Source organism: Mixophyes fleayi, chromosome 1 (assembly GCF_038048845.1).
Source record: "Mixophyes fleayi isolate aMixFle1 chromosome 1, aMixFle1.hap1, whole genome shotgun sequence".
Classification (NCBI taxonomy): domain Eukaryota; kingdom Metazoa; phylum Chordata; class Amphibia; order Anura; family Limnodynastidae; genus Mixophyes; species Mixophyes fleayi.
The window spans coordinates 327,914,652-327,942,175 of NC_134402.1; the positions used below are offsets into that span (position 1 = coordinate 327,914,652).

Genomic DNA, 27,524 nt, shown 5'->3' on the forward strand with positions numbered 1-27,524 from the left:
CTGGGATTAAAGGAAGTGGAAACTGATTCTGCAGTGACCAAATTCAAGGCATGGTGGTCTATGCAGGGTCATAAGGATTTATCATATTTTCCCAAGAAAGAATAGAAATGCTCATCTAAGTATTCCCTTAAGACTTTCAGCTCAGGTTCTGTTGAAGAGTATATTCAGCCAGGGGTGATAGGAGCCATGTGTAATAGGCCTATTATAACTCATATGGCCTATGCAAGTGTAGCTGTTCAAGCTGCTGTTTACTGGATATGTCAGCAAAGTCATGCTAGGCTGTTGGAAGCTCCGATGAAGCAGAGCACATGGCAGCAGAAACAGGCGACTCTTTCTCTTAGACACAGATACATCTGCATACAATGCTGCAACGAAAAGTTCAAAATTCTGGTTCCCAGATGGTGATTTTCTGAGCCAGTCACAGCATGCTTACAACAACAAGGAAGTGTGAAAGATTCAGTACCAAGGATTCTTGATCATTGGGGACAGAAATTACACAATGGCCGGCTATCCATGGTAATGAGTCCATGAATGACGGGGGGGAGCAAATCAAATGTCTGGATAGCGAGAGAAGTTTCTGAACCGTAGGTATCCTATACTGCTCTGCAAATATCTTATACAAAAATTTTCCCATGGACCCAGAGTTAATAATGGTGAAAATGATTATTATATTACACAGAAGTTTTACTTGAAGCGCTAAGAAAATATAGCACTCTGGGATGGTGGTTGAGACTGCAGTCTAAAGATGGACAAATAAGTACTTTTGAGAGGACCCAGACAGTGTGTATCTCTCCAGCTGTTTCTCAGTCTGGGCTCCCCATTCTCCATCTGCCTATGATTATTCCAGATTACACTTAAAAATAAAAAAAATAAAAAAATAAAAAAAGCGCATATTTCATATCAGATTTGATGAAGACATATTTTGTTGCCTGCACAGCTTATTTACAAACATTACCAGAATATTCAAGCTAGTTCAACTCTGTTTTCTGCAGTTTATTTAAACTAGTGCTAAAATACTCAGATGCTTCAGCCTTGTTATGGCTTTTTTACAATTATTGCCACCAGAATACAATAATCAGCTTCTGTGAACCTTGCACTCAGTCTGCAATATTCAGTTCCTGTGACGCCAGTCCTGCTCAAGTCTGTTTACCTGTATTGTACAGGTTCCAGTCCAATCTGGCTACTAGCCATTGAGGGCCATCGTTTGAAATTTATATACAATACTTCTGTATCTGTTGTGTATCCTGCAAATAGTCTCCTAAATTCATCCCAGCAGCCACCTCTGAATTTTGTAACACAGAGTTTTAAGACTGCAACATTTCAGTTAATAGCAATATCAAAAGTGAATCAGTATATTAAAGTATCTGTACATTTATTTAGCAGCAGAGGAGTCCAAATACAGAAATCCAAGTAAAGATAATAACTGGAAGTCCAAAGACAAGGGGTCACTATCTAGAAGGGATAAGCAGTAAAAAGAGTTTTCCAAAGCTTTGGCTCAATAAACTGGCAGTACGGTGGTTCCCAGGAAGCTGCTTATATATAGACGAGGAATTAGGCTCACGTGTTGGCAACTTATTAATAGCAGGCCATTAGGCCTTTCCCTGATGCAGATTTTAACCTAACCTGTGGCTCACTGCACTGTATTCAGCAGTTCGAGCACGCAGTGGTGTCAGGTGGCATGAAAAACCCTGTGTTAGCGGAGTAGCCTAGCCAGGTGTGTGCCAAGAGTGAGACTCGCAAGCAGGTCAAGACAGGGGATGTACCAGCATGGAACCTGACAGAAGTGTTGCAATAAGGAAGATTGAGGTTGAAATTAAATATCAACTATATGTATCAAATCGAAACAGTTACCATTGGGGAAGTTAAAATGCCAGGAAATGTATTTTGCCAGGTATCTTTCTGGCATGGAACAAAGGAAGGGCAATACAAAATCTGCTGTTTGTAAATGGGTTAATGTTCCTTTACTTTTTTTTCAAAAAGATTTGTTTCCTCAGCCACTAGTCCTAAAAGCACCCAATTTCAATGGCTTGATTTATAAAATGTTCCATTTCAAAAAGTCACATAAAACCTATTAATTACATTTTTGTGGGCCGTTTTGGCTTGCAAATAACCCAATTTTCTAGATTTACCCCTATTTAAAAGAAACATGCTATACAAAATATATTTTTCTACCCCAGGATTCCAAAATCATTTAGTTGCTATCCTCAATTTTTCAAATTCAATATGCAATGGTTTCATGGGAGATCATCAAGTTTGATCTTTTCTCAAAAACAGTGTCATGCAGAGCCTTTTCTCCACTAGACTTTAATCTTGATATTGAAATGATTTTGCACTGTGTAACCATTAGCTAAGCGGATTGTCTTCTGACCACTTCATGCAGACAACCATTTTACTCTGACCCCAATTTTATCCTGGAAATGTGCAATCATTATCTACAAACACCCCATTATCTTCACACTTCACACTGCTTTTGACTGAATTTGAGGCACTTGCAGTCAATGTAACGTGACATTTATTGCTAACTATACCTTTTACTTTTTGTAAATATCCTTAGATGCATAAGTGGGGACTTGGGAATAACCATTATGGAAGACACACAGCAGGACATCTGCTGGAGGAAGAACACACATCTTTATGACAAGGGCACATCTACAAAATGATCTATAGATGGTACTTTACCATCTCAAGATTCCTCAGTCATGACTTGCTTTTGAGGTTTTGTGCAGGTGGGTACATTCCATCACATATGGTGGTTCTACTTTGAGGTGGCTACGTTTTGGTTCAGGGTAATAAAGTGGCTTTCTACAGTCAATTCCATCCCCTGCCTAAGAACAATCCGTTTTCTGCTGGGGATGAAGATACAGTCCCTGAATTACACAGATTGTCAATTCACATCCTTACAGAGAATAGGTCTTTGCTGGCAACCTACTAGATAAAACCCAATTTACCTTGGCCTGATTATTTCATGAACAAGGTGAACTGGGTTGATTGTATGGAAAACATATGGGGCCCGAGTCATTAATGAAAGGCAAAAAAAAAAAAAGGAGTAAATTTGATCCAGGACAGACCCCAATAATTCATGTATTATTTTGCACATAAAGTTATCAAGTATTTGTGTGCTACATGACAAAAAAGCCAGTATTTTCTTTATATTTACACTGAAATTTACATTTGATCTAGGACATGCCCTACCCCAACTATGTCTGTCCCCACATTTTAAATTTACCTCCCCCTCCAATGCAACATGGATTTGCCAAGGTGCCGTTACTCCTTTTTTTTGCTTTGCTCTCCTTAATGACTAAGGCCCTTAATCTTTTGAACAATTCTTCCAACTTTAGTTTGAAAGGCCTCCCCTGAATGCAGTTTATAACATTTATTTTCCAACATCCAAGGTGCAAATGTATATAGCTAAACTTTAAAACCATACCTGGACCTCTGACATTGGTGCAGGAAAGTTCTACATCTGTACTTCCTTCATATCTGTGAAACTGATGTTTCTATTTTAATGCATGGTTTATACCACTACATTGTATGTGTTCCTGTCGTGAAAATAGAGAACTTACAGATATAAGGGTTAACCCATCACATAATTGTGAGAAATAAGGCCTAAATCATAACTGCAGTGTTTGATATATCAACTGAATCCATTGATAAATTGAGCTACTATGGTGTAAAATGCGAAGTCAGAAGGACTGCTGTATATTTATTTGGTGGTGCACATCCCGGTGTTTGAAGATAGAAGTGTCATCTGTGGCAGCCTCAAAGGCTCCTGCGGTGAGCTATATCCTGACCCAAATTAGTTTTTTGGACACCTGAATAGACTTTTGGAGTCGTTCACAGCTTGACATCCTTGCAGACAAAGCAGCATTTGAAGGCTGCCTATACAGGTATATAGAAATATGAACTTCAAAGAAAATGTCTTCCTATTTTGGGAAATCTGTGTGCCACTCCATACTGAGGAGCAGAAATAAGACCCAGGTTGTGAATTATACTTACTAGCGGTACCTGGGAACAGCTATAATCACATGTCTTTGGGAAAGGGATGTCCCATTGTTAGAATTCCATCATTTTTGATATTTAGCTGGTGACAGTTTGCGGAGAGGTGTGGACGCAGGTGTCTGTGTTGGGAAAGGGACCAGTAAATCTGAGCCTTAGAGAAAAAGAGGTGAGTGTGAAATTTGGGCTGGAATCCTGTGTGTTCCCTTACAGTAAGCTTACAAGTCACAAGTGCGCAGAGGGCGGTTTGTGACAGATAAAGGGGATCAGGAGCGGTTTCCCGACAAAATAGAGGTGATATATTGTATGACTGTTGGAATACATGATAAAATATTAAATCAGGGTGTAGCTAGAAGGGCTTATTCCTGACTGTTCCTTTTTCTCTACTCTGAAAACTCAAATCTGGATGACATGTATAAATAAATGTATAAATAAGTTTGATTAGTACAATATAAGATCTGAAGAGAGGATGATAAGGGGGAGATGAATTTACAAGCTTATATGTATTTGTTTGATTTGTGTGCTAAAGAGGTAAGCTTACTTGTAAATACTTTATACTATATTAACTCACCTACAATAGATTCAGATACTGAATCTGAAAGTTTCTCTCCTCTGGCTACAATCAATGTAATCTGTCCACTGGATCGGGCAAACAACCACATTTGCAACTAGTTCGGCCACGTTTGCGCCTTGGGGAAAAAAGAGCAGGCAGCAACAGAATAATTTTACATATTACATATTCCCAAGCGTATTTATATTACAGTGGATGATACATGCAGACAGTTTATTAGATAACAAACATGCACTTGTAAGAAAACTGTTTTACATGAAACAGTTGAAAGGGTGATAATTGCCTAGAGCAGCCATGTTCTAACAGTGGTGGGCAACAGACGACCCACCAGTGGCCTGGTGAATCTTCACCTGTAGCCCACAGGCGGCAGATCCTGATCTCATTCTCTGGTTTGTTGCAAAGAATAAGACTGTATGGAAGCAATGACATTCTCTGCACAATGCAAGGAGGTCACGCAGCATACCAGAGGAGAAGAATGGAATAGTGTGAGCTCTCCCTCAGTCTTCTGCAGGCTCCAGCTTTAAAAATAAGTGGGGGAACTCATGTGGATGGTGTGTAATGGGCATGTCGAGAGTTCAGATTGGCATGAGGGCAGGCCATATGAGCATATAAAGGGTATGTGGGGAGGTCTGATGGGCATGTGGGGCAGTCCAATAGGCATTTAAGAGGCATGTGGGGAGGTGTGATGGACATGTATCGGAGGCCTGATGGACATGTAAGTGATATTTGGGGAGGTGTGATGGGCATATGGACAGGCACGAGACATGTTGGGAGGAGTTTTGAAGTACATGTAGAATCTGATGCCTTGTGGGTATATTTTATGGCAAGTGGGCATCTGAGGACATGTGCATTTTGAAATGAGTTAAGTGGGTGTGCCAAGAGCTGATTTTTCATTCTTTAAGGGCAATGTGCAGTCCTGTTTTAAGGTTAGAAACCTGCACATGTCCATTAAGTATACCAGGTTGCTCAAAACTGTTTTAACAGCTTAGAAAACGTAAATAAAATGTTTCCCTCTCGTGTTCATTGGTCCTATCAGTGCTAAATGGGAAATGCATTTTTAAATGCTTTCAAACGTCTTCCTTTAATAAGTTTATTAACCATATTGTTTAAGCATATTGTATTTATAAAGAAATTGTATGGAGAACAGTTTATACAGTATACTAAGTTTATTAAATGCAGGATTCAGATCTTCATCATGCATCTTAAGTTTGTACATATAAAATTATGAAGTATTAGTATTTTGTATAATTTTAACACTTAAAATTTTGCAATTATGTTAGTTCAACAAATGCACATCATAAGGCTGAAATCCTGATCCTTTACTTTGTGTTGGAATGTGAAGGCCATAATGAGGGTTATATCTCATTTTTTGCAGATGAGGTTGGACTAATGTATATAGGTCAAAGTACCAAAAGTGGGCCATTCCCTCAGCAAAATCATTACGTACTTTCAGTTTTACGTAACCACCAGTAACAAGTTTGTCAAACAAATAAGATTTGTTTTTTTTATTATTCTGCTTTTACCACCATATACTTATTTTCACTTTGACATTAAATGTTCACGAAAACATATGGGAATAAGTTATTCTATATAGAAAACCTAATTTTCATCATGTATTTTACTGGACCCTGAAATTTTAAAAGAAGTCCTACTACTACTTACTTTGCTCCTTCAAGAATAAGTTGATACGTGAAAACAGACATGCATACCAATATGCCAACTTGTGAATCTTGGGCTATTCTGCTGTTGAAACATTGCTGCTATCTGTGGAACACGGCAAGAGCGGAATGTGAGTCCCATGCTTACCGGGGAACCCCACCAGCTCCCAAAAATATATTATATGTCCCTTTGTATTCAGAGTCAACGCTCTGAACAGAGCTGGAAACTGAATAAGTTCAACGGTATGGGTGAGCAGCACATGTGCAAGCCCACCGAAGGGGCTTCACTGCACACGGGCAAGCTCCGGCAGGGGGGCACTGGAGATTCCAGCACCAGTCATTATTGCTCCATTTAGCTTATCTAGTTTTGAAAATGGGTGTTTTAGTAATACTGCCATCTATCTGCAACTCTGCAGAATGATTAGAAAATTTAGAAACCAAAGCAAACACATAGTAAATATCAATATTACAATGGAGAATAAGAACAAGTTGTTTGTATGAGTTGGTAAAAGTATATCTAGATATGATGAACAACAGGTATATTCCACATTAGAAAATGTTAACAAAGTATGCTGGGGCTGTAGTTTCACAACACCTGGAGCGCTGCAGGTTGTCCAGGCCTGCTCTACACACACACACGCACTCTGGTAATCCTCCCTTTTAATGAAATTCAATTAAGAATTATCGTTGTATTAATAATGGTCAAAATTATTAGAGTGATCTTAGTGGCAGCTACGCCACTATAAAATGTTAGAAGCAACTTTAGCAACTATCAATTATGACTTTAGTGTTATCAATTATTTTCTAAACAGAAACAAATAATAAATTACAGGCAGAAATTGCTCTTCATTAAAACAGTTTAATATAATGAAATAATGTACACTCTGAATGAAATGAATGGATCATATATTAAAATTTTAAATAGAGATTTGAAGAGTACATTTAAAAGTCACCAGTTAAACACTTCTATGGCAAATGATCTATGTGGTCTGTTTTTCATCTTTTATTTTGAAGCATTTAGAACAAAATGAGACTACTTACGATGCACCAGATTCCTTCTGTTAATATAAAAAAGAAATAAAATAACCCCACAATTTATTGCATTCACGCCTTCATTTCGTAAGTTTTGTGACCGTTTAAAAACATACTGTAAAGTGTAAGAGAAGTCATCTTCATTGGTTCAGGACATATAGAAATTTAAATGGCATGTTGACCTTTTTACGCCAGTGCCTGGTGCTTTAATGTTGTAGAAAATGCTAGTGGCTCATTATAAAATACTATCTGCAAATTCAATAAAAGATCTGTAGATCACTTCTTTTCCACAGTAAAGTCAGATGAGCTACATGTCAATTTTTACAGGATTGAAGGATTGTAGAGTACAAACAAGTGCAAATACATTCGATCTAGACAGTCAGTTTGGCAATGTTTGGCAAGCAATATGCTTGGATATCTGGTTTCCTTTCACAACTTCAAGGATTTTTTTTCTTCTGTCTTGTTAATGGCATGTAACATCAGACCCTATAAAGACAATATTATATGTAAACCAACAAAAACACATAAACACGTTCGATAAGTGAAATATATTATTGAAATCTGATACAAAGTCAATTAACTGCATATAGCCCCTGTAGATAAATAGAGTGTGTATATTGTGTGTGTGTGTGATCTCTATATATATATATATATATATACACACACATACACACACACACCTACCTCAAGGCAGTTAAATTGCATTAACCATTTACTTTTTATGGTGGCTGAATACTGACTAAGCCTCTTTACGAAGTGCAATAATGCATTATCCATGCCATGACAGAGCCTTTATATGGCTAAAAACTAGAGTTCTCTGTGGCATTTCATGTGTACATTACAAAATTATCTGAATTCTGTAAATAACTGTAGGTAGCTATTTATCATCTGACAAAGGGATTTGCAAAAAATACTTTGGAAAGGAAGGCTTAAGTATTTCGTACTTGCATAAATGCAATGACTTTAAATATTATTATAAAAGGTTATACTTAATGGCATTCCGGACACATGGCTAGTGCTCAGATATGACCCCTGGTGCATCTAGAACACCATGCTGAAAACGCAATTAAATGTCCAATGCAATAAATGTTGAATGACTGTTACACAAACATTTTACACAAATGAAAGTATTGCCTTGTTGTCTGCTTGTAGCAACACATTGCACATGAAGCCCTTACAAACTATATTGCTACTACTTTTCTTGGTGCACATATTCTAAATTTTGCAATTTGTTTAATATTGTTATCAAAAATAGTAATTTATAAATAAAATGATATTGAATTAACTTACTCTTGCAAATTGTCACAAGTTCATATACTTCGTGCATGAGAAAATGGCAAACCACCAAATTGCTATGAAACTATGTGACAGTTTGGTTATTTACTATGGTAATCGTATTCCATTTTTTGTAAGGGATGGGCAACCCACAGGATTTCGAACCATTTTTGTCCGGTTGCAACTTGAGGGTTAAGATACACTTATGTACATCACTTTGAATGACAGTCATGGTGGAAATTAAATAAGATGGTGTTGGTAATAATGTGCAAATGTCTGCTGTCAGATAGAACAGTGGTAGCTTAGCAGGTGTCCAGTGGGAAGTGAGAACCAGCATAAAGAACTATGACTAGCTAGGTGTGCATCTTTCCTGTTGCATGTGTATATGTAAGTACATAATAAAAAAACTTTGTAAAAAAAGAAAAAAAGAAAAGAGGGGGAGAGGGATCAAATAGGGTCTGTTTGCTAGTTAAATGGTGTAACATTGCATACTGGTGAATTTGGGTTTGTTGTACTACAGTTTCCACTGGCACTTAGAGAAGGAAGAAAGTGATCAGTAATTATTAACGGGGCTGAAAGAGAAGCATGGAGAGAAGTTAGCAGATTTACAATCCTACTCCTGAGTGGGGCAGCTCTCTCTCTTCATGATATTAGAGGTATAATGAGTGGCAAATATATGTATTTGCAGAAATGCACATTCTGTTTGTCATGTTGTGTGGGTCTGAGAGGGTGGAGGCATGCAGCTTTCCTCATAGTATAATAAAGGTGTGAAAGGGGAAAAAGAGATAACTTTGTATGTTTAGAGATTTGGTGCAGTGTTCAGGAACTGCATTACAGCGTGTAAGAGAGCACTTTAACCAGTCGATGTTGCATCTTCAGAGTGAAGACTGAGTCTTGAGCATTATTGACTTATCAAATCGTGCCTCCAAGGTGTTTGTTATACAAGCTTATCTTCTGTTTCTCAGTCACCTCCTTATCATCTCCAACTCCTGTGCATACCTCACTTTACATTTCAAATGATAATATAGATTTACAAGTAAAAACAGCAAGTTCATTTGCATAGTTAATGCAATTTTAAGGTTATCCTAAATATTATATTAACATTATTTTAACGTGTCAATACATATGACTACCCTGATTAACATTAAACAGTAAAGTAAATATGAAAACAATTCCTTGGTTGCTCAGTATACTTTACACAAGTACTTTGCATGAGAAGGAGAGTCTTTAACTTCTAATATTTTTTAAAAAAATCTACATTTCTTTACATTATCTTCTGAGACCTGAATAAATACATCTTTCCTGAAGCCCTTATTCCCTGGCTACCTTCTGTTTTTCTAGATGGAATTTACAAAATCGTGTACCTTAAACTGCCATTGTCACCAGTGTGAGGAGTTATTCTGATGAACCTGGAAATAAACACAGACAGCATGATCATCACAGACAAGGCCCTCTAAACCACGTTCATCAATGTGTGGAGTTTGTACACAGACTCCTAAGATAACAATATGAGTTATCAGAAACATATTGCATTGCTGATCGTAAATTCGGATTACATATATGATGTAGAATGACCAAAAGTTATGAGTCATGTGTTATGAAATTAGTCAATCAGTGGATTGGTAATTGATAAATGTCTAATGACTTCAAAAATTTCACAAATTAGCTGCTGGTAGAAGAAAATACTGATCAACTGTGCCTGTTAAATGTTCAGAGGTAGTAAAACAAAAGCTTGATCTCTGTTAACTGTGCTTACAACACAGGCAACCCTGAACAAAAAGAGGGCAAAACAAGGTTATAAAATAGACTATTTTGCATCTGAAATATATGAGAGTGCGTCCTCAAATCCATAATGGAGTAAAACTGTGCAAAGCTTTCATTTTAAATAAATTCTACTATAGATGTATTGAGTTTTCAAATTGCACTGCATGTCATAGCCACAAAACTCACTGAACAAAAACATAAATACAAAATAAAATAAAAACAAGTACATCTAAAACATATGAACAAGTCTAACCTGAAGATATCCTTTCAGATTGCTTGGTGTTTTAAAATCCCCCTTCAAGATCTACAAAAACAATATTAAACTATTAGAAAATGTTTGGTTTCTGAACAGCACCTATTATCGATACAGATTGCAATTGTAAATTATATATAAAAGTGGGACAACAATGCTCATCACATTTGTATATTGCAGTAGGTATACAGATGCATTACATTACTGTATTGAAAAAATAATGTTTATTGCATTTTTGTATTTTAAATCATTTTGACTACAATGGAGATCATGAGATTGATAGCTGTGTATTTAGTGTCAAAGAGGCACAGAGAAAATAAAGTATATTAATCTTTTTTCACTCCAGAAAATAAAAATGAGAATGTTTATGTGTGTGTGGAATTGAGAGTGTCCTCCATTAGCCAGTAAGAGAATGGGTTTACATACATATTTATAAAAGGAACCATCACCTTACATACACATTTACTCACTCTGTGTGTGTTGTTGACAACTATGGCATCTGGATTACCATATCTTGGAGGGTTTGCAAAAGGATCATAGCCCAACCTGGCAAGCATCGGGGCTATACGAGGCATGTCATCTACTATGTCTGTAGGAAGTTTTCCAACCCACTTAGACAAAGCCTCAAGATTCACAGGTTTCATTACTTGGTCCGTTGATTTTTCAGTCCTGGAAATAAAAAAGTAATCCATTAATATTGAAGGGAATTGAAAGGGGAAAACTAGGAATGTATAAGGCCAAGTTATACGTTGAAGAATGTGAAAGCTCCAATGACTGTTAATCCAGTACACAAAGATTAGATTTAATGTTTAAACATAAGAAAAACCATGACAAAATGAATATGCTAGGACTGCATCCGTGGCTAAGAAGCAGTGGATATCTGTTTGGTAAATGCAAAACCTTATATAAAAGCGATATCGTATAATGGCATGAAAAAAAAAAGTGAAAACTGGAGCAGTGAGAAAACGTGTAGAAAAATAGTGGGCAGTATACAGAATATTAATTAGTATAGGTTACAAATTCTGGTACTAGCAATTCATCCACAAATGTTGATGACAACTATGGAATCCACATTACCAGTTCTTGGCGGGTCTGAAAAAGAATTATACCCAAGTCTAACAAGAATTGGCATTATACAAGGCACATTTCATAGATTATAAGCTTGCAAGCAGGGCCTTCTTACCTCTTTGTATTACCCAGTATTGTTTATTATTTTGTCTGTCCCCCAACTGTAAAGCGTTACGGAATTTGCTGGCACTATATAAATAAATGTTGAGGTTGATGATGATACCGTAACTTCTTGTGTTAAACTGAGGTAAGGAAGCAGTGGTCTCTTAAAATAACACAAAAATAGTAATACAAATAAGTTGTAGTATGAACTTCTATTCATATATTTGTGTTTGACAGTCTTCTTGCATCAGTCTATTAGGAGCCTTGCTTCATTACTCTCAGCTATTGTCGTTCCTTTCACTATCAACATTCAGTCTGTGACTTCCTGCCTGCCTCCATTCCACTCTCCATATTATGACACTATCACATGCAGCCTGAAATAGAAATCTACAGGTCACCGCTTCCAACTAGATCAGCACACTCATCTCCTGAAATAATCTGTGCTGCGGCGAGTATTTTGATGCCTACAGGTTGTTCTATTCCCGCCCATTTCAAAACTGGAAGCAGACAGACAAACAAGAGATAAAGAAATGATAACAAAATTTTCTCTTACCCCAAACTCTCCTAAAAACTATGGAGATTCTGTAATATAGATTTCATATCATTCTCTCTGAAAATTGCTCATGTGTTTATCTCCTGAACTACAACACTCAACTGAAACATTCATTACAATTAATATAAATAAGTTGCATTAATGCTCCTATCGTAGCCAAAATAGATATTACATCAATCAGTTTAGCTGCTGTGCAGTCCACCTAGAGCAGTTTGTAAGCTGACCTGACGAATCCAATGTGTTCCACAACCAACTTGCCCAAAAGCTTTCCTATGTTTTATTTTATACAAACTTCTGTATTTTTAAATCTCATGGACAGGATGGTAACTGTAGAGAGCAGAAGTTGAGACAGGCAATTCCTCTCCTACTATATTATTCTTAATAAAAGGAACATGAGGTAAGAAAAAGGTTAGTAGAGCATCTACTGCAGCGGTACAGGACACAAACACCACATATAACTTTCTTCCAAAATGTTCCATTTTAGTTTAATAGACAGATCAGTATGAATAGTGGCTGTGAAAAATGTCAGTCTGGTTTGTAAAGTTGTTAAAATCTTTCAGTTGTTGTATACTATGCATAAGATGTGCTAATACTTGGCTGACTGCAGGCAAAATACAATGAATTCTAGATCTTTTCTATGCAAGCCTGAGCTAGAAGTTTGTCAGGCAAAAATAGGGGTCAAATTGTCCTTCCCTCTACGTCTCAAAATTAGTCCCCCTGAATTAAATCCTGTCTGAGCAGTAACCCTGCTGATTAGATCAGCTCGCTCACTGTGTTGATGAACACAATATATCCGTTTGTCAATCCCCGGCTATTCCATACTATGCTCCACAACTGACCTGCACACTTACAGCCAGGATCTCAGAGTAAAATGAAAAAGAGGAAAAAAAAAACCCCAAAAAAACCCAACACATGATCTAAATAATAATAAAGAAACCACACATACTTATACAATATATTGCACTTAATTTTACCTATAAAAGGATTAGCTTTAGGATAATGGGTAGTCACATCTAAAATATATTTAATTCAAACAACATACATCTACAGACCAGTTTCATAAGCAGCACTCACTTAGAAAGGGATACTCCTCCAGGTTTTCCAATAAGATCTTCGTGATGTAGCACAGCATCATTCCATGGGATGCCTAGAAACTCAATAATTGCATGCATGGCTTGCTTGGGATGCAAAACTAACTGTTCATAATAAACTGGAAGGCACTTTTGCTCCCCGATTTCTAAACACTGTGCATACATGATCTCTATTGCTTTGTTCCACTTGGTTAGACAGTCTCTATAGCTGTTTAAATCAAAGCCAGCTATAGTTATCTTCCTAGTTATCATGGAATGTACAGAAGCACGTCCATCCCTTATCATTAAAAGAAACTTGGAATTAGGGAACAGTTTGGAAAGATAAACTGATGATTTCAATGTGAATGGGTCCTTATTACATAACAATTTAGCAGGTTCTCCATGTTTTGCTATTATTTCTAGTATAAAAGCCTGCACGGCGGCATCCATGACAACATCTGTTACACCAGCTTCATCAAGTCGCATCTTTTCACTGCCAGACTTTGACCAAGCTTGCCTCATTGCTAAAATCCTAGGAATAATTCGTGTTTCTTCCCCACAACGGACATCAGGATGAGCATCCAGCATAGCTCTCATTAATGTTGTACCACTTCGTGGCACACCACCAATAAATATTAGGGGCATGTCCTTACTGTATCTGTACTCTATATTACTGGCATCTACCATAACGAGTTCTTCACTCTCCGGCTTCATGACACCCCGATTTTTCTTGCTATAACCTTCATCAAGAATATGCTGACATTCTAGCATTTGTTGGCCAAGGTGCGCTGCTAATGCCACCAAGACAACGAAGCCAATCACCAACGACACCTTCTTCACAGTGAACCGCATTCTTACTGGTCAACATGCGGAAACCACCACTGCAGCTAGAAAACGTTTAGTGCGATAATGTTTCCATAAGGACCCTGCAAACGAAAAAAAAATGTATCTTTATTAAAAATACCCCAAATACTCCTATTAATGTTAAAGGCTACCTGACATGAATTAGGACATGCTCTTTATCTTACACACTAACATCTCATATGGTGCTAAAGTTATACAAGTATCTGTAGAGAAAAACAGTACTAGAAATGGATTGGCTGCTATAGGCAACACCAAGTTTTCTAGATACTTGCAAAGTTTCACAAATGTCCTCCACTTTTATTTATGCTGTGCAGTGGCATATAATAGAATAGAAACCATGGCCTCAGTGCTGTGAGACAGCACTGCCAACCCTCCCACAGTCCAAACATTTAATGCTAAATGGCTTCTGATGAAATTAAGCCTAGTTTGTGAGTGCTATCAGTCCCTGCACTCACTGAGGCAGGGACCGATGCTAATGATTAAACATTTTCTGTAAACTACTGCGTAACATGGTGGTATTATACAAATAATAATAAGGTGCGGCAATCCTTTTATGCCACTTAAGAAGCCTTTAAATACATACAGGACAATGCATGCATGACAATAGCAACGGTTATAAAGCTACGAAAAACTGTAAGAAATACTTCTGCTGTATTGTATTATTACTGTTTGATCCCAATTGTAAAGCGCTACGGAATCTGCTGGCGCTATATAAATACATGTTGATGATGATGATTAATAAATATTTTATTATGCATTACCATGAATGGACAAAAGGTGGCAATGTTCTTCTATTGTATAAACTATACTAAAAAAAAAAAAAAAAAAAAGTTTCCTTTTGTTTCCTAATGAAAGGAGATTTGTTGAGTAGGAAAAAAAACAAATAGTTCCTTCCAGAAAATTTGTTTGCACTACAAGCTCTGAGCAAACACTTAAAAGCAAAAGCATATATATATTGTTACAATGCCTAATTACATTAAAGGATTCCAAAATAGAACATTGCCAAATAACACAAATAAACCTACATGAGCTGAAAACCATATTATTGTTTTAACCGCAATAGTCTATAATACTGTTCATGGAAGTTTATATGCATATCCGTTGCTTACTTGTTGGGCAGGTGAAATGACAAGTCGCTTTGATTTATCTCACTAATACAGAAACTTACATGTATGGTTTAAGTTTAAGTTTTGCTTAAAGTACATTTGGAAGTTTTTACAAAACAAAACAAAATTAAACTGTAAAGAAATAGCGATGTTTATTGAAAACAGCATTCAATCAAGTGTTTGCTTTCATTTCCTAAACTGTACCAGAATCTGCGAAGGGCAACACACCTTTTGTACACCTTTTGTACACATACTTAAACAGTTTTCATGAATGCTTCCTGACTATACTTTATGCTTTATGGTGCACTGTTGCTAGCATAGCTGTCTCACAGCACTAATACTAAGATTTCTATTCCAAACAGGGCACTGTCTTGTAGCGTTTGCATGTTCTTCTTGTTTTCCTCCCACTATCCAAAAATATACTGCTTGATTAATTGGCTTCTGATGAATTTAACCCTAGTGTGCATTTCTAGCAGAGGGCTTATTATGTAAGCTCCAGTGGGACAGCCATTGATTTGAATGGTAACACATTTTCTGTAAAGTGCTATGTAATATGTTGTCAGTATATAAATAATAATGTGTTCAATACATTGTGTCACCATACAAATACACACAGGGGCAGATTGGGAACCTAAAGTGGCCCTGGAAAAAATTCTTGAAGTGGCCTCATGTGGGTGGGTCCAACACAAAAGTAGGCGGGATTTAGAACTACTGGAACTCGGTTGTAGTAACATTTAGGAAAACCTAGATGTGAGGATTTAAGACACAATGGGTCATTTCTAAAGCAAATCAGGGAAAAAGCTGCCAGTCCTGTCTATAAAAATACATGAATCCTTTTACATTATCTGCGACTGATTTAGGTCTCTGTGCTCAAACTTCTTAAGTTGCCTACTAACACGTCCTTCAAAAATTCCCTTCATAGAAACATATCTGACTTTGTTTAATTAATTTAACTATTACAAAACATGTTGGCAGAATCCTATTTGATCACTCTGCCAGAGCAGCATATGAGCACCTCACTGCACTGTTGCATCTTTCCCTGATATCCAAATCTCTTTCTTTAATATATAAAAATGTGTACTGTGTGTTTCAAATAAATGCATTAAAAATAATCCTTATAATAAATGGCTATCCAGTGCGATCACCAGAAAGGTAAACTGCTTCAAGCATCTACAAGAAAACACTTTTTTTGTAACAATTGTGTATGAGCCATAAATGTGCCCAGTGATTGGTGGTGGTGGTTTGATTTAATAGAAGTGCAGGGAGGGTTGGCAGAGAATGGCATAAGTGAAGGGGAGAGCTATTCCAAGGGTTTGCCGGTGATATAGTAAGTGCAAAGGAGGCAGGATTAATTATATTGTTAGTGCAATGTGGGCTGACCATATGTTCAACAAAGTGATCTGAGAATGGGACCAATGCAAGGTAGAAGACAGGCAATGGGATCAAGGCGAGAACAACTAAAGTATGGCTAGAGCTGGATAAAGGCTCCGAGGGGGCCCGGGGCACTTAAGACAGGGGAGTGAACATATATGAAAAATGAACAGACAAAAATGTGTGCACTACTGTTAGGAAAACTCCAACCATCCCTGGCATTTAATCAGTAGCACTCACATTTAATAATTAGGCCTATTTCTCTCCCTCCAAACAACCCCAGCAATAAATTAATAGCATTTACGTTTAATATGACCATTGTCCACAAACATCACGGCATTAAATAATATTCACATTTAATAGGTCTCCTCCCCAAACTCAGCCCCACATTGAAATAACCCCAAACCATACCAGCATTAAATTATAACGTCTCATCACTCCATATTAATTTAATAGGCTCCAGTATTAAATGAAATTGCCCCACCAATAAATTAAATTGCCCCACGATCACCCCACAATTAGCACCCATTAAATAATTAGCTCCAACCTAAACTCCACCATTAAATTAATACCCTATCTCCCACCCATGAACTATTAAGACAGCCCCCCTCCGTTCCCTCATATCACACAATATATTAAGACCCTCACATTCCACCATGTAGTAGCCCACCCACGCACGCACTGTAGCAGTGGCGCGTGCCCCCTTCAGCAGAGGCGCGCACACTTTAGCAGAGACACACACACTTTAGCAGTCACACAGGCTTTAGCAGTCATGTGACCTGTTCACGGAGATTGCGGACACAGATAGGAGGGAGAGACCGATCGGCAGAGGGATCTGCAGCCACCTTAAGGTGGGTGGCTGAAGGAGGGGCCAGCCACCTAGAACCACACTGCCCACCCTCCCCCCCCCACCACCTGTCGCGGGGGGGGGGGGGGGGCATAGAACTCTAAAAAAAGACATCAGTCGGCCTCTTGAGGCCATCGGCCTACCGGGACATGGCCAATCCAACCCTGAATACACATATACGTGTAGGACAAAGCCTGTCACTATTTCACTTATTTCAAATGTATGGAAAACTAACCATGATACTCATGATTACTAATGATTTTATTATTCAAAACATGGACAAAATGTGTCAGTGTTTTATTCTTACGGAAACTTGCCTAAACAATGTTTCCTTGTGTTTCCTAATGAATTGAGACTTCATGTTGCGGGAACAAGACTAATTAGTTGCTAAACTGTGTTCACACTGCAAGCTCCGAGTTTACAAAAACAAACACATATACATTGTTCACAAACCCAATTCAGTTACAGGATTCCAAATTAGGACACTGCTACTTAAAGGATATAAACTTATTTGAGCTGATATCCACACACTTGTACTAAATGCAGTAGTCCCCTTACTAATGCTTAAGCAAGTAGTGTGAATTCCTCCTCCATACACAGTTGTTCAGCCAGTAAAATGACAAGGCATTGCTAAACTAGAACATGTCAGTGGGTGCAGCTGAACCTTGAGATTTCATAGCTATGTGAAATACAGCATACACAACATCGTTTTATAAACTAATTTTATTGCATTGGCTATCGTGATTATGCTCGTCTTTCATTAAGGGTTGGAACAAGTGATCACTTATTATTAAATACGTTTTATGTTGTCTATTAAACAGGGGTTGGCTGCCAATTTTAGTCGGGTGGGGGGGGGGGGGGGGGGGGAGGGGGAGATTTGGCAGCCTATTAGGAACAATTCAATTTAAAAGGGAAAAAAAGCCATTAGCCCAGTGACCCAGCCCAAGGTAGCCCACAATGGGACCAGCCGGAAGGCTGATGCCCCCTGCCCAGCAAGCCCCTGCTGTTAAGTCTGTTATTTAATAAAATTAAGTCTACTTCCATTATTTGAGGCCATTTTTCTAATACTATATTTGCAGCAGCTCTTGTGGGCAGCACACACTGTGCTTACAGATTGGATACCTTTACATGTGTGCTGGGTGGTTTCTGACGTCAGTTTTGTTGCCTTCACTTGTCAGTGTTATCATACTTCACAATGTTAGACTCTCATTCAACAGGTTAACTTATATGAGCTGTTTTTCTTCAATTACAAAGCTAGTTTAGGAATATAGTATCAATGTAATATACAGGCTAGTTTCTGTGAAAATTGGGGGCCACAAGATGATTGAGACAACTGAAACCACATCTTTAAGAAACTGTCCTAATGGGTTCTGACACAGCAGAAAAATAATGATGGAAACCATATTACTGTTAGTTATGCTATCTGTATGATCACTGGGCTTGCTATCATAAATCCTCACTTGTGCACCTTGTTAATTTGGAGACTTGTAAGACTACTACACTGCAAGACCGATAAGCATTTCCATCTATGCTTTCTTAGAGAAACAACAAACAGCATTTATCTCACTGATACATGTAACAAATTGCTTTATTTGCTATTAAAATGCAAGGAAAGAGGAACAGCAAAGGTAGGAATATGCATGAAAAAATATGTTCAGCAAAAACCTCATACATGGAATATTGCTTTATAGCAGACAAATGCTATTACACTTAAAGAATCCTATCTAATTGATTTGCTGGCAGTATAGAAAGGAAACTGTGCTATGCTATCTTAATAATGTCCTCCAAATCCATCTACAGTAAGTCAATTATTAATGGCACTGAAAAAGGATATCCATTTAATTATCAAATATTTATATCAAACCATATTCATTCAAATTAACCCACCTATCCATGGTGCAAACATCTTAAGATGGTATCTTCTTGCAGTTTAAAAATCCACATTCTGAAGGAGAAAGAGTCATGTGTGTTTAGTATATCATCAGATAATGCAACAAAAAGAACAAAAATAGAAAAACAAAACACAAGTGACACATTATATACAAATACTATTTTACACTATAGTTAATGTTAGTGATCTGCATATAATAATTGCAGCAAATTATAACCCATTTAAAAAAAAATGTAGAAACAATATGATTTAGTAGCTTCTTACATTTTATTAAAATGTAACCCTACATGTAGATCTTTTAAATAATTACATCCAATGACCATCAAAAATAAATCTGTTATGAAACAAATTCTGTGCAAAATGTTTTATATAGTTGTAAAATAATGATACATGCCACTTAATATGGGAGGCTGAGAGCTGAATTCAAAAAGCAAAAATAAATAAAATGGTACTATGTATAGATCTTGGAATTGCACTTTGGGATGTCCATTCATAAAAAAATAATAATAATAAAAAAATACAACATACTAGTGCAGTATAAGGTCCGAAAAACATAATGTACAATAGATTGGTGCATCATATCACACATGAATGTTATGTTATCAAGAGAGTAATTTCACATTTTAGGTTAATAAAAAGTTCAATTTCTACAAACAGGACTTAAAGCATTTTGTTGCAGAGGGGAGGCAGCCATCTTGAGCATGCTTTTCTATGGAATCATTCAGATCAGGCCGTGCCCCAAATTGAGGTTACAGTGTAAATTCCCTACCAAACACTAGGGTCGATTTTTTTGCTAGCAGCCAATTAACCTGTCACTGTGTTTTTGAACTATTTCCATTTATTGCCATTAGGAAGCCAATGTGGTCAAACGTGCAGTGAAATCAACACTCATTTTAGCACTGAAGAGGTATTATATTACAAAGAGTTTCACTGATTATAAAGCACCCGATAACAGCTGTTTCTAAAGCATAAGCCCAACTTGTGAATGTCCCCCCCCAAAAAATTTAATATATTTGAAAAATATCATTCCTACTATAATTCTTTATAATATACACCGATCAGCCACAACATTAAAAACCACTGACAAGTGAAGTGAATAACATAGATCATAGATTGTAAGCTTGCGAGCAGGGCCATCTCACCTCTGTCTGTTTTACCCAGTTTGTTTATTAGTTTACTATGTTTGTCCCCAATTGTAATGCGCTATGGTATATGTTAGCGCTATATTACAATGGCGCCTGTTAAGAGGTGGGATATATTAGGCAGTAAGTTAACAGTCAGTTCTACAAAGGCCAATTTGCGGCGCTAGATGACAGGGTCAGAGCTTCTCCAAAACTTGTGGGGTATTCCTGGTATGCAGTGGTTAGTACCTATCAAACGTGGTCCAAGGAAAGACAACCTGTACCAGCAACAGGGTCATGAATGACCAAGGGTCATTGATGCACGTGGGAAGCAAGGGCAAGCCCATCTGTCCAATCCCAAACGGTAGTAGCAATCATAATGACACTGATGACGCCGACAACGACTATACCTACAGAAACATTCCGATTTGAAGAATGCCTATAAAAAGAAAATGCAGAATTACCATAATAACGACAGTGTACATCAGCGACATGCTTCCACTATATACCGAAGGCTGCCAATGCCGGCAGTTTGTATTTCCGTCACTTAGCATAGCGACTTGCAGTTTTCTGTATTTAAAGCGGCAATGCCAACAGCCAAAGACTTACGTTTGGTTTTACATTACACACGGCTGCTGGCCTTGCAGCTTTAAATACAGAAAACTGCAAGTATTATGGTAAGTCTGCATTCTCTTTTTATAGGCATTCTTCAAATCAGATTTTTTTGGTTGGTATAGTCATCGTCACTGTCATCAGACTCGTCAATTGGTGCCCAACCCCACAGAAGAGCTACTGTAGCACAAATTGCTGAAAACGTTAATGCTGGCTTTGATAGAAAAGTATCAGAACACACAGTGCATTGCAGTTTGCTGCATATGGGACTGCAAAGCCACAGACCAGTCAAAGTGCCCCTGCTGACCCTTGTCCACCTTCGAAAGCACCTACAATGGGCACATGCGCTTCAGACCTGGACCATGGAGCAATGGAAAAACATGGCCTGGTCTGATAAATCACGTTTTCTTTTACATCCGACCGGCCGGGTGCACGTGCATCTTTTACCCGAGGAAGAGATGGCACCAGGATACTCTATAGGAAGAAGGCAAGCCGGTGTAGGCAGCGATGGTCTGGGCAAAGTTCTGCTGGGAATCCCTGGGTTCTGGCATTCATATGGATGTTCCTTTGAGACGCCCCACCAAACAATGTTGTAGACTAAGTACACCCCTTCAATGGTATTCCCTGATGGCAGTGGCCTCTTTCAGCTGGATAATGAGCCCTGCCACACTGCAAAAATTGTTCAGGAACGGTTTGGTGGAGCATCACAAAGAGTTCAAGAGCATCTGTGTGAGAGTGTACTACTTTGAAAGAGCCACAATGAAACCTAACTTGCTTTAAAAAGTAAAATATGAAATAAGTATTACCGAAAGTTAGGAAACAATTTGCAGTAATACAAAACCTCTCAACATTAAAGTGTAGCCTGTGGAGGCAAAACTGTGCCACACAGCATGTCATGCTGGTGGGGGGGGGGGGTGGGGGGGGGCGTGCCAGGAGCACCATGATCACCTCCACTCCAATCTTTGGAAACCCTGTAGCTGTGCAGTATACTGTCTGCCAGAGAATCATTCTGATACAATCTGTAGATTAGCCTTGCAGGGCTGATGTGGACCCTGGGTAGTGCTTCAGTGTATTAATTACGACATTCTAAACATCAGAGAGTAGAAAATCACCTTAGTATCAAATCAGTAAAATAAATGACACCTCATTAAATTACTAACCATCAAGCATGATAAATTAAATAGATATAGAAGTTCCATTCAAGAAATGCACTACAGCAACTAGTCTGTTTTCAGGTTACCCATCAACACAATGGACGGCTGTTCAGTCAAAACATCATGTCATATTCTGCTAATAAATCACAATTACCCTGTATACAACTGCAAATGGATGGACTCCTTTACACTACGACTAGATAATAGTAAAAGTATAGGAGAACACACACCCGCGTAGTGGGAAAATTTCCTGCACAACGTTAATGACAGCCCTGTGTGAAAGTTACTTGACTGCAGAACAATTAGGATGTTAGAGTCACATCATTGACACTAATCTTCTCATACTAAACAAAAATTCTCACACATACTAAACAGAAACAGTGAATATTTTAAAGACCAATTTAGTCCATTTAATAATAAAATTGGAATCTTCCATCATGCACTGTGGTTCATAGCTAAACAGACATATTGCAGGAAGCTGTGATTACAAGGCAATCCAAAGAGCTTCCCCACCCTCGCGCATTGGTGGCCGACAGAGCACGCTTGCTTGCATTTGAAAACAACGTCTAATGACAATGCTTTTGTGCAGGTAAATCTAGTGTGTTAATTGCAGAACAAAATGCAAACACAGCACACTATCTGTCAACATTACATGGCATAGTTGTAATTGATAAGTTTCAAATACTCCTATTTAATAAAAAGTCAACAACGGTCAAAACTTTCTAGAGACATACCTGCAAAACCTGGGACTGACTTAGAGTTTATGGATAACAGCACAGAAAGGATAAATTAGTTATTCCCTCATATGAACTCTGCTCATTTCTTACAAACAAAGAAAAATGTTGAGCATTTGTATATCTGGTTTTAAAATGTAAAACTTGAAAGAAAAAAAAAACGTTCCAAGTCATTAATCTGGACTTGCCACGTAGCCAATGTGACATGTTCAAAGAATTTGCTACAGTATGCTTCAGCACTGAACATGTGCATTTGTGTTGTGGATTACAGCTGCAAAGAGTTATAGAGGAAAAAAACACCTGCACATCTTATGAAACTGTCTCTTTAAAAGCAGCAAACCCTGGATTTTCTTCAGAAATCATTTGGGAAGATATTGCTTCCAAATGTTTAAAGATAATTCCTAGACATACATTCTAATATCAATATATTAATACTGATTTGATTTTATGAACTCAAATGATAACTATGTTTTAAGGCTTATTATACCCATAGACATTTCTTAAATGCATTTGTAATGCATTCAAAGGGTCAGACACTAAAAATCATTATTTCTAGTGTTATCATACCCATTGGAATTTTAGTCGTGTTGGAAACTTATTTATGAATGCTACTTTTATTGAGCGAAGTGCAGGTAAACACATTGTGAAGCCCATAGTGATCTCTAACATGCTAGTAAAAATACATACCAAGTACATTTTATATAGGTTTTGAGAAGCATAAAAAAACGCAAGCAACGCTAAAGTGGGTATGAGCCCTTAGTTGATTGCCATGATTTAAACAAAATAATAAAAATAATAGATATTTTAAAACAAACACAAGCACTGGAGGTATTAAGATAAACAAAAACCAAACAGACCAAATACAAGTGCCTGAATAAAACAATCAAATTCAAAACTACTGAAGGATCACAACCACATTTCAGCAAGTGCCAAACCCCAGCTAGTCTACTAAGCTGCAGTTACCAGCAATTGTTTCAAGTCTCATATTTAACTATATCCTATGGAACTGCTGTGACTGAAAATGCAATCTAGGGTGGGAGAGTCATCAAGCCCACTTGGGAGAGACTACTCCCATCCCCCCATGCCTTAGATTTTCCCTGGCCCAGGCCACTTCATATCTCGCTTTGAGGAGTCTGGAATACAGCTATCAATTCTAGGCTGGTGGCCGATACTTTTATTTAACTTTTTGTCTCTGCGCTTTATAGGTTCAACAGCTTGACAGAATACACTGCAAATAAGTAAAAGTCTTCCTTTGCTGGGTTTCCATAGCAACCCCCATTTTCACCAGTACATCAGTTTACAGATGAATGTCACCAGTGTTTCGTGTGATGCTAATCGCACAGCTGTCACTTTTTTGGAAACGATCCTAAAGATAACAGCAAGATGTGATAGTGGGTCAAACACGCTATTCACTAACAGATCACACTTATATGACTCAAATAATAATAAGAAAAGAACACGTGTGTACTGTATGACAATATGGCACAAGTTAGAAATATGTAAAATGATTTTTTTACAGCTATCTTTTAGAATGAACTGATTTCACAATAACTCACAAGAAACTATTTTTCCTGCAGCCATTCCAAAAGCACAGCTGCCATGCACATTTCAGTTCCTATATGTTTGTTCTCCTGAACTTTTTGTTGTAGCTCTTTGCATGCTAGCCCTGTTTTACTGATGAGCACTAACAAAAGCTAAAGATTATCTGTAGATTTCAGGACAAGGCCTTAGGATTCCTCACAGTATGTAAACGTTACCATGGAAACAATGAAATGTGTTGTTTTTATGATTCCCCCCCCCCCCCCCCCCGTTTTTCTAGCTAACATAAAAACATATATATATATATTCAATGTTACCAAAAGAAACTCCTAGAAGTCCTGAAACAAATAAAACAATATAAAAATCTTTTTGCTGAAAAACATAATGCAAAATCATAAAAATAAGAGACTCAGAAGCTTGAGGGTTTTTTGTTATTTGAGGGGAAATCAGGGGGAAGTTTAGCTATGCAAGTTAGTATCTAATAATTTATCAAACGCAAAGTGACAAATAGATAGCTGCATTTCACATGGACTTTTAATAAAATTTACATTTGTGTGACTGTTTGACTTTCAAGTGTATTTTGCATGCAGTTTCCTCCGGAGGTGAACAAAAGCAACTTATACTATATTAGGAGCCCTGTAGTCATGATAATAAATGGTAACTAATCCAAATTGATACCATGGCTCCCAAAGCACATTTCATACATGAAAGAGAAGTGGGAAAATCCAAGACTGATCACCATGGATGTTAATAGAGAGAGGACAGACATCTTGCATTAAACTGTATATGCTATTAATTTATAAGCCAGGGACAATCCATTTCTTTGTTCTGTATGAGAAAATGTACAAAATCAATTCAACTGAAAACACAAACATTTGAGCTTCAGATGTCAGGGGAAATGTCCCCTCTGAGGATAGGCCCAATCTCCATTTCAATAATATTTCACTTAACATCCTTTTTATTCCACACACTGTGTATATTTGACAACTGTGAAAAGTAAAACATGTCCCAAAAAAGTTTATGCATTGGGGTAGCTAATTTCTGCCCTGGTGCAGGAGTCAAAGATAAGCCAAATGCAGTGTTACTGTTTATCATGTGTATAAATAAAACGTGGAAAAAAAGTGAGCGAGATTGCGAACGGAGTAATAGAAGCTAGCAAAACCAATCTGTCTGTCCAATGACTTTACTGGTTTGTACATACAAAGCAACTTTTATTTTTTATGGCTTCCTTTTGCAGTTATTTTTGTTGCCCTGCTCCATTGATAAAATTGTATAAAATGAAGGCAAGATTTGTTATACTCCTGGGCAGGAAAAATAAAAAAAAAAATATTTGGCAAAAAATAAAAACCACAGAAGGAAGCTAGAAATAAAAAGCAATGTATATAAGAAAACTGCAGGAGAGCACGTACAATCTAATAAATTATAGTCATTACAAGTGAAAAACACATAATTTGGTTAATATAATAATGCTTATTATATAAATATTTTAGCACTTTATTAGTAAACTCCAAACGTAAGCCTGCATTATAAGATAGTGAGCAGAGCAAGATTTCAATTATGCAGTCATGCAACAAATACTCATGCATCTGCCGTTCAGATCAGATAGCCAATCATGGGGTAGCAACCTATTGTAATTAGGTTAATTTGCTGGATCATTATCGACATCAGAGGACTCATCTTTGGTTTGGGACGAATGTTGCTGCCCAGGTGAGCAATATAAAGTATTAAAGTTTTAGATGCAGTTCAATAAATTAACGATATTTTAAATTTTGGGTTGAGTTATCAAGAATTAAAGGGAACCATTCTCTTTGTAAGCCTCCTGAAAAACTCTTTGTAAGCCCTCAACATGTATGCAAGTTTAGCAGTAAATTATTGTTTATGCATCTTGCATTTGAAGGCAGTTTTTTTTCACTGCAGTTATCTCACATTTGTATGAGGAAGCACCACAAAAAAATGATGTTAAAAAGCTACTCCTGTGGTCAGTGCATCTAGTATACTATCCGGACCACAATGAAATAAAAAAACAAAAAAACACTACAATTGTACAAAGGCTGTTTCAATTGTTAAAGGTTAAAGGCTACAGACAGATGTCAGCTCAGAATAGTTTCTTAAAGGACTGCCAATCCCCAAAAAATGAAAAAATGTATTTAAATAGAATATATACTTAAACTGAATTGCTTTTAAAAAAATCATTTGCTTTGTACTCTCCCTATCCCTGTTCTCAATCTGAAGCTCAGACACCCTCAAAACGCTTTGGAAAGAGAGACTAGCTAGAAATAAATGCTTCCATGCTTCAGCAGTCTATAAAATATCAGACTGTTAGCCATTCAAAATGTTTGGGATAAACCTAATTGAATAAATTCACAACAAAGCCAGAAAATGACCACAACAGTCTGTGCAGTTAAAGACTTTATGATACCTCACAGCCTATCATCCAGGGACTGACATAATCCACTAATTAATTCTATGTCAACAGTGAAGTCTCTTGGGGGTGTAGTAACAAAGTATCTCTCACTTTTCTCTTAAATCCACAATTTCTGCTATGAGCTAATCTTGGTAATCCTTTTATTTATGTTCTCTTTATTTATTACATATGATGCCAGGGCAAGAGAAAGCCAACTTGCTAGTTTTCTACAAGGTCTTCCCTTAAGGCTTTATATTTATTGGATAAAAGCATTCTTATTATTTGTAAACCACTAATTGATATGGTAGCTGTTGCTTCTATTGTTACTAAGACCCATTGATGTTTCTATTCGTGAATGCATTCTCCTGCAGTACTGTTTTTTTCTTGTTCATTTTCTATGCCTTTCAATGCATTGGAAAGCTTAAAAAAAAGCTAGCAACACACATATCAAAGGCCAATTTATGATTTATACACATTTTACTAGTGTTAAATAATGCATGCAAAATGCTAATGGGTTTTCACATAGATGAATTTCCCAA

At 37.3% G+C, this 27,524-nt stretch overlaps 1 protein-coding gene across 1 annotated transcript in view; it reads right to left on the reverse strand.

Moving 5' to 3' along the window:
* Positions 1-7,070: 7,070 nt before the first annotated feature.
* TPST2 (tyrosylprotein sulfotransferase 2) overlaps positions 7,071-27,524 on the reverse strand; it is a 29,018-nt gene continuing 8,564 nt past the window's right edge. Inside the window, exons 2-7 of the mRNA XM_075214508.1 lie at positions 19,418-19,475; positions 13,347-14,268; positions 11,020-11,218; positions 10,550-10,600; positions 9,897-9,941; positions 7,071-7,743 (exon numbers count right to left, since the gene is read on the reverse strand). Coding sequence (XP_075070609.1) covers positions 9,912-9,941; positions 10,550-10,600; positions 11,020-11,218; positions 13,347-14,194 — 1,128 coding nt within the window. The 5' untranslated portion in view covers positions 14,195-14,268; positions 19,418-19,475 and the 3' untranslated portion in view covers positions 7,071-7,743; positions 9,897-9,911. The remainder of the gene's footprint in view (positions 7,744-9,896; positions 9,942-10,549; positions 10,601-11,019; positions 11,219-13,346; positions 14,269-19,417; positions 19,476-27,524) is intronic.